Below are 8,675 nucleotides of genomic sequence, written 5' to 3'. Positions count from 1 at the left end.
TTAAATTTTTTTATATCTTATTAATTAATGAGCTAAGTGAGAGAATAAGATATATTATAATTCTAATTATATTTTGATTAGAGTTATCGATCAATAAAAAAGAAGTTTAATTATGATAGAATTCTTTATTTAGGATAATGAGGAACTCTTATAATTATTTATCATAGTCCCTCTACTCTACCTCATAGGGATTATGTATAAAAAATATTATAGTTTTATTCTTATCTACTTTTAGTTTTTATTTCATCATTTATAATAATACTATAAAGGATAGAAAGATATCGAAGGACGATGATGTATTTAAGAAGAAAGATAATTTGAGTGATATCAAAAAATATATATTTTAGATTTAATATATTTATTATTATTATTATTTAATTTTAAATTTTAATATTAAAAAATAATAATTATAATTTATATGCATGCCAATATTATCGTTGAGTTTCACTTTGCCAACCTTTCCCCGTAAAAAAAGAATTCCACTTTGCAGTGGAGAAGGTCAGCAACTGTTGACGTGAATCAAACACTAATATAATGGAGTTAGGTCACACTCAACTTAGTTTAGTGGTCATGCTTTTCCTCGGAGGGATAAAGCATGAGCAAAAGCTTCTTTGTCTCCTTGTCTCTTTGTCTTTTTGGAACCCCTCCAACAAGAGAAGAAGCTGGTGGAGAAGACAGATGGAGGGAATCAAATTTGACAGGACATGATGAGAAGAGCTTCGCAGAGGAGAGAGAATGGAATGATGAAAGGCTGTGTTGTCACAAGATGTTGTAAAGAAGGTGATGATAAATGAAACTTAGTGGTATTCGAAGATTTGTAGTGATAATAAGGACCATTTTTACCTCAAAGAAATAAAATAACGAAGAAAAGTTATGTAAGGAGTCATGCGTTTATATGTTTTCTAATCTAATTAAATAAATATATTATTTTAATTATAAAATCACGTATCATAAATTTATAAAATTGTTTTTTAATTACATAAGTCGGCTTATTCTCTCTTCAAACTTCAAATGCCATTGGCGACTTGACAGATGTACGAACAAACAAAGGAAGTTTAAGAAATGGGTTACAATTGAAATTGCAATAAATGACGTCCAATGACCGGTATCAGACTTCGATAGCTGTTATCCGAATCCAACCACATTAAAAACTACTGCTCTTTTTCGTCCCACTCGTAAGTAACTATTTAAGCTAAAGGACTACGGACGCACAGTTTAAGCATCGGCTTCTCTCCTCTCCTTTTACTCCTCCTGTAGTGGACGCCTTTCGCATTCCCACCGAAACCAACCCACCTCGAAGTAGCGCCGAATAACCTAAACCTAGATCTCGGTGGTGCGAATCCTTGGGCGAGGGGAGCCATGGCCGTGGCTGCCGACGTCGTAGCGAGAACCCTGGCGGTGGTCCTGGCGGTGGCTTTGCTGTCGCCCCGGTTGGTCTCGTCCAACTCCGAGGGGGACGCGCTCTACGCGCTGCGGAAGAGCCTCTCGGACCCCGATAACGTGCTGCAGAGCTGGGATCCGACGCTCGTGAACCCGTGTACTTGGTTCCATATCACCTGCAATCAGGACAATCGTGTCACTCGCGTGTAGGTGTACTTGCGCCTCTGCATTCCTTCCTCCCCTCCTAGGTTCTCTTTAATTTACTTTCTTTTTCCCTGAATTTATGAATTTATCGGGATTTGAGTGGGATTTGTGTAGCCGGACTGCATTTGTTAGCAAATTTGTATTTTTTTTTCCATGATTTGATGGTCGAGTAGTAGTTTGCTGTTAATTGTTATGATGTAGATTTGGTGAAACTTTTGGGAAAATATGTAAATTGAGAATCTTGTTGGAAGATTGAGGATATTGTGCTTATATATACATGTATTTCTTTTTTCATGTTTTTATTTTCTCCAGTAGTTGAACAACTTTTTATGGAGTTGGCAAGTAATTATGAAAATATCATCAACTTTCTGGGTTAACAGAAGCTACTATGAATATCTTAATTATCATGGTATTTTAGGAAATAGAGATAAAGTACGAATATTGCTGGGAAGAACTCCTATGAATAAATTGCATCCTTTAGAGTGCAAAGTACGAAAGTAGGCATACTTAGTTCATGTGTAAAATTCCTTATTGGCAAAAAGTTGATGCATTTAAGCAATTAATAACATAGAGAGAAATGGGAGGTTGGACGCATCAAGAATGTTTGCTGTGGTGTCATATTCTTTATTTTCCTTTTTGGAAGCATTTAAGCAATTAATTTGTATTGTTTGGCTGTGGTGCCATTATTAAGTGAAAAGGTTTTGTACAGACTGCTGGTCTCTCACCCCTCTTCGCTTTCTGAATATAATGAAGCTATGAATTGATATTCTTATTGCTAGTGTCCCGAGCTTTAGTTTTCAGGAGGAGAAGGTTATTGGTGGTAAAAGGGAGTAATGCATTGTATTGAAAAGGGTCCTCGGAGGGGAGTTTGTGGCATGGAAACTGTCAAAAGATGAGGATGGTTATGGGAAGTGACAAATACAATTTAAAGAAAATTCATGAGAATGAACAGATAAGGAAAATCATGTGATGTATAAATGAAATTTGACAGAGTAAACAGAGTTAAATCAGTGTTCTTTGTATATGTCATCAAGATTCTGGATTCAACATAGTTATTGTATCCTTTCATGATTTATATAGATGTTTAAGAATGGTTAAGAGAAGAACAAAAGGAGATAGTAGACATGGTAAGTATTCTTCTGTGCTTTTAACATACTATGCATATGATGGCAGTAGAAGGTTAATATCCAGTATCCGCTAATTCTTTCTGTATAAATTTATGTTTCTGTTATTAAAGCACCATCGCAATCAGCCAATGAAGCTTGAAACTAGAATAGATTTGAAAACGTTTAAGACAACTTTGAAAGAATTGTCAAGGAATCTTTCTTAAGATGCTAAATTTATATAGATAATGTGCCAGCATGCCTTGTTGGAATTGTCAATGTCTCAATAATACTTGCCATTAAGAAGTACTGTAGTAGTAGATTCAACTCATGCTCATAATGTAACTTTGTGATATCTTGCTAATTTGTTATATATGTATCGATGAAATCTAACTTTTGATAAGTTGTGTTATGCTATTCATTTCTCATCTATACTCCAGACCTAGTTATTGGGGAGAGGGAAATCTTTATTATTTGCCAGAAATTCAGTTTTTTTTTTATCTCCACCCAATCTTTTAATATAATAAGTCTTAAAAAGTTAATGGTGTTGTTGTTGGCTAGTTTCAGACTTCATCCTTGCGCAAAAATTTTTTTAGAGAACAACTGCTCTAATTCCATGACATGCCTGTGCGGAGAACATAGTCCAAAAAGTGTAATTTTTCTGTAGCTGTGGTGTACAGCACAAAAGGAAAGCTAGTGATTATTACACAAATTTTCTATGGACAATATCAACTTAATACTACATGAACTTCCACAACTTTTGGTGCTTAAGGAAGCTGACATGTTGTAGTTCGGTTAGGGGATAATCTAAAACTAAGTTAATGCTCAAGTTTATGGAAGTTCCTGAATTTGATGACACATTAGACACTTAAGAAAGGAACAGTAAGCAATAATTTCCAACAGATGAACAGGAAAAGTTACCAATTTCTAGAATCTCTATGACAAATCCATTGACCATATTTATTTCGCCTGGGTACATGGCAAGTTATTTTTCCTAGATGGTTACAAGGTCTATGATCTATATATATTCTCGTCTATTTTTGAAAGCATAAGTGTTGGGGTTTATGGTGATGGAATGTAATTGATGTAGTTCACAAATTAGTGGACACTATTTGTTCATTGTAGACATTGAGTTTTTGACCAAGTTTTAAGTATGACATCTAACACATCTGTCCATGGTTCATATATTCAACTTTACATATTCTTCCTCATTGCACGTTGTATTTTTTGTACTGTCCACCTTATTTTCTTGCAAGTTATCCTTTATCTTGGATCAGTGTGATATTTATAATTTGCTCTATATGTTGCTTTTCACAGGGACCTGGGCAATTCAAATTTGTCTGGCCATCTTGTACCTGAGCTTGGACGTCTAGAACATTTGCAATATCTGTAAGAGGGTCTTGTCTTTACGTATGAGGTTCATGTGCTATTCTTTATTCCAGTGCTTGTCTATTTTGCCTGTTTGCTGTAAACTCATCTTGGAGGTAATGAATGTTTATGATATATAGTGTTTTAATTGTCTCTTTGTTAAAGACAGTATCTGATGGAGAATTATTGATATAGGACAAGATGCACGGGGGTCAAAGAAAAAATATTTTTCTAGGATTTGATAGTTGTATAAAATAGAAGATTTTAGATAAGATAAAAGAAGGAAGAAAAACAACCAGGCTTGATCTGGCTTAAAAACTAACTTCGAGGGATTGATGTTTGAAACTACACATCTCACACATAGACAATGAAATCATACCATTGAAAAAGGAGAAGTAACCACCTGCAATTCATATATTTTATGGCTTAAAAATTAACTTTGAGGGATCAATGTTTTACACTACACATCTCACACATAGACAATGATATCATACCATTGAAAAAGGAGAAGTAACCACCCACAATTCATATATATTATGGGAAAAAGAATTGTTCATTATTCATTGATTGACGTTCTAATTTTAATGTCTTTTTGGTTTCTAAGGACCCCAAGTACAAGAATAAAAAAGAAAAATTACAGAAATAAGGAAGAATAAAATAAAAAACTTACCATAAATGAAAATACATCAATCATTTTATATTTTCTTCTTCAGGAAAGAAATATTTCCTTATTTGTTTTGATGTAATCTTCGTTGTTGATAAAATATTTTATTGATAAACTATTTCTTTGTTAATTCTTCAAACAAAAAGAAACTTCGTTTTTGGGATGAAACTTTTAATCAAATTTAAGATTAAGCTCCCATCTTTTTCCATAGTTCAATGAAACTTATTATTTGTCTCCTTGAGCAATCCTGGCATTCTGGCAACTAATGTTGGTCTGTGAAAAATGTTACAGTTGAAAACTTGATGATAATTGCAAGTTACCCACCTAAACTGTTGCAAATTAGGAGGCTTAAATATTCGAAGCCATTTGCTCAGTAAATTCAATGGAAAGAAGCTAATAGATTAAACTAGTTTTCAAACCATTTTGGCACTCTTGGCATCACGTTGTTAAATGGAGGGTTTTTAATTTCGAATAATACTGTCCGGTACGGAGATAACTAAACTCCCAAGAGATGATTAACATAGATCTAAGGAGTGAGAGTCTGATATTCTTTGACGCAATTCAGCCCTAAGATGTGAGACAATTTGTTTGGAGGAGATTAACTTATAGATCTAAGGAATGAGAGTCTTATAATCTTGGACACAATTTACCTCAGCCCTAAGGTGTGAGACTCCAAACACTTAAGAGGCAAGACTTGGAGGTGGGCTTATTGATGGTAGAAACCTTGAGGTTGTTAATGTGGAAGTTGGCCCATTAGAGGTGGGAATTGGAAGTCATGGCATCACTCAAATTTCTGTTTTCAAACTTGAAAGTTGTAAAATATGACCCACATCGGCTCCTATAAGAATGCCAATTTTTTTGGTCTAGCCATTCAAGCTGCATCCTATTTCAAAGAGGACGATGCATAAAATACAGAAGATCCGTAAGTGTAGAATAGTAAATTTAGAGGTCAAAGCCCAACTTTAATATATTGACTATGAAAGAACCAATTTATATATGCACAAAATTCCATTTACCAAGAAATTTTGTTAGAAGCTATAGGTAAATTCTTAGATCCTTTAGATTTTTAAAGATTTTTTATTTTGGAATGAACTAGCATTTTCATCATGAGCTGAGAAATGCTTCTTCTGATCAATCATTATTGTAAGACTTGTAGATCATAGTTGGGAAGCTTTTCTTGATGATATTTGGCTCCTCGTTTATTTTGAGGATTCTAATCAGGCTAAGAACAAGGATCTATAGTGTGTTCCATGCTGGTGCCATAGTACTTTTCTTGGACTAGGAAACAGCTAACCAAATAAATGTAATGGCATGAGGCAGGCACCCATGCGGTGTTCATCTCCAAATATATCATACAACATGATAATAATCTTTTTTTCAGCATCATCTGAACTTGATTGGAACTTGGTGGGATCGAGTGGAAAAGGATCTGTAAACCACTAGAAAACAAGGTTGGACTTGGTGGTGACCTGAGATTTGGTCTATTTGGCCAATCTTGACAAATTTGGGCATCCCACCAATTGCAGTCAAAAATCTGTTCAAACTAGGAGTTCAATTCAAGAATATATTTTTAAGCAGTCCAGCTTGATTCTGGCTTTCTGTGGCATATCCAATCCTACTTTGACCTATAAAACAATCACTTCTTATGAACAATTTATCTACTAACTTATGAATTATGTTTATAACTAAAGAGAAGCAAGCTATTTGACAGCTGCAGATTATCGATTGGGAATCCAGAAAGATTTCCTGCTTGATCTGTACGTTATGACAGAATTTATTATCTGCTGTTTAGTTGCTTATACAGGTCTCAATCATGAATTTGTTCATTCTACACTTTTTGTTATGAAATTTCAGTGATATTTTAATAATATTTGTCAATCTTACTGCTCTTCATTTTGTGTTCCTTTATCATTAAATAAAATATTTCTTGATGTCAATCATGGGTTCCATGATTTTTTTTTCATATAGGGAACTTTACAAAAACAATATTCAAGGGGCAATACCAGCAGAGTTTGGTAATCTGAAGAGTCTCATCAGCCTGGACTTGTATAATAACAACATCTCAGGGGTTATCCCGCCAACATTAGGGAAGCTGAAGTCTCTTGTATTCTTGTAAGTTATGCAAATTTTCAGCCTTTATTTAAATTGTGTGAGCGATGGTAAGTCAGTTTGTTAAATTTGTTTTTTGGTATTGTTTATGACGTTCTATTATGTAGAGGTTTTTGCTAGGTTTAACATTTGTGAAGTAAGCTTTATGTTGGTTGTAATATGATACTAAAGTTCTGACAATCAAGGCAGGGGGAGTATCTAGTACACTAGGTTTATATGGTAGAACTTCGTATCTTTCTGCATTAATTTTAAGCCATTTCCATCTTATTGGCATATACTACAGATCTAAAGTAATTCATATATGTTTGTTTTTATAGACGGCTCAATGATAACCGTTTGACTGGTCAAATTCCAAGGGAACTTGTTAAAACTTCCAGTCTCAAAGTCGTGTAAGTGCTTCAATTTGGTTGTGGCATGCATTATGTTATTCAGAATAGTGCATTATGTTAGCTAATAACATTCTTCTTTTTCCTTTTACTTTCAGAGATGTATCAAACAACGATCTTTGCGGAACAATTCCGACCACTGGACCATTTGAACACATCCCATTAAACAAGTACTTTTCGCACTCACATATTTCCTTCTGTTTGTGCTAGATTTAATCTGCTTTATTAGTTGCATGTTGGTTGTTGAAAACCAAGTAATGATCAACAATCATTCCTTTTTTCGGTTGGTAGAACTTTGTAAATCTATGCCAATAGCTAATGGCAGTCAGTCAGTCAGTCAGTCACTTGAACTCCACTTCTATTGGTGTCATTAAAATTGAAATTTGCATCAGAATTTAGTCATTTGGTGGAATTCTGCATAAGTACAACCTTAAGAACTGATGCTGTGAACGAGAACAAATATGCAGTTCATGTGTAGACTCTTAATGGGTCTTCAAATATGATTGTAAATACTGAGACTTCAAAAAATAAGAGCTTATTTCCCATAAGTTATCTTAGTTTACTATAGCATGTATGATGTTATGGAATTAGTTATTCTTTTAATGCAATAATTTACGCTAGTCTAGTTAGATTAATTTGTTGTTTGTTATTCCTTCATCCTTCTTCACTAAAAGCAACCTTACCATGACTGATCCACTGGACAACTCAGTTTCTAAAGTTGGTGTGCCAATAAGCATTGATCATTTTGGAAGGACAAACTTTCTGTTTGCTCTGTTGATTCAGTAGATTTCTTACTCTTCCAACTGCTTTTAAGTCTCCCTCTCTCATGTGTAGCTTTGAGAACAATCCACGTTTAGAAGGTCCGGAGTTGCAGGGGCTTGCAATGTACGACACCAACTGCTGAAAGGTCTCGACGACACAAGATGCACTTTGTTGGCACGATACGTTTGAGAATAGCTCCTCTCATATACTGGACTTGCCTTTTAGTATGATGAATGTAATTTATCTTTGTCTGTGACCACCGCCCTTCAAAACAGAGTTGTCGTATGCTTATGTAGATAGGTGTATTAAAGATGATTCCTTGTTCTCAATAAAAGTTGGATTATGCTTCAGATCTCTCGGGATTAATTATTTAAGATCGTAAGTCTCAATTTGGGATCGATTAAATAAATCTTTTATTGTTATTAAGATATATAAAAAGTTACATGTTTACTTAAATTAAAAATATTTAATATTTTATTTATAGTTATTTTTTATTATTTTTTTAGTTTTAAAATTGTTTATAAATATAAATATAATAGTTTTATATTTTATTTTAATATTTTTATATGAGCAACACAAAGATGTGAAGTTTGGTCCTCACTTTCACACCCTGTGGGGCCCCTGGTGGTCTTCACCGAGTCAAGTAAGAATCGACCTTTGCTTTTTCCCTGGTTCCTACTCGTGTGGGTTTGTAGGTGA

General features: G+C 34.1%; 1 protein-coding gene across 1 annotated transcript; it reads left to right on the top strand.

Moving 5' to 3' along the window:
- The first annotated feature begins 1,257 nt into the window (after nucleotides 1–1,257).
- LOC103999732 (leucine-rich repeat protein 1) lies at nucleotides 1,258–8,326 on the top strand. Its single transcript, XM_009421566.3, has 6 exons — nucleotides 1,258–1,586; nucleotides 4,005–4,076; nucleotides 6,688–6,831; nucleotides 7,146–7,217; nucleotides 7,313–7,384; nucleotides 8,049–8,326. Exons 1-6 carry the CDS (start codon nucleotides 1,360–1,362, stop codon nucleotides 8,116–8,118), a joined length of 657 nt encoding a protein of 218 aa, XP_009419841.2. The 5' UTR covers nucleotides 1,258–1,359; the 3' UTR covers nucleotides 8,119–8,326.
- The last annotated feature ends 349 nt before the right edge of the window (nucleotides 8,327–8,675 follow it).

This window comes from Musa acuminata, unplaced genomic scaffold (assembly GCF_036884655.1).
Source record: "Musa acuminata AAA Group cultivar baxijiao unplaced genomic scaffold, Cavendish_Baxijiao_AAA HiC_scaffold_1138, whole genome shotgun sequence".
NCBI classification, from domain to species: Eukaryota; Viridiplantae; Streptophyta; class Magnoliopsida; order Zingiberales; family Musaceae; genus Musa; species Musa acuminata.
Note: the sequence above shows the minus strand (reverse complement) of the source record. Positions and strands in the feature narration are given on the sequence as shown.

What these genes read in the sequence shown, in the direction of transcription:
- LOC103999732 (XM_009421566.3), top strand. Translation starts at nt 1,360, where the DNA reads ATGGCCGTGGCTGCCGACGTCGTAGCGAGAACCCTGGCGGTGGTCCTG. An exon ending in CTGAAGTCTCTTGTATTCTT is followed by an intron (nt 6,832 to 7,145) that starts GTAAGTTATGCA and finishes TTGTTTTTATAG; the next exon opens with ACGGCTCAATGATAACCGTT. An exon ending in GAACACATCCCATTAAACAA is followed by an intron (nt 7,385 to 8,048) that starts GTACTTTTCGCA and finishes TCTCATGTGTAG; the next exon opens with CTTTGAGAACAATCCACGTT.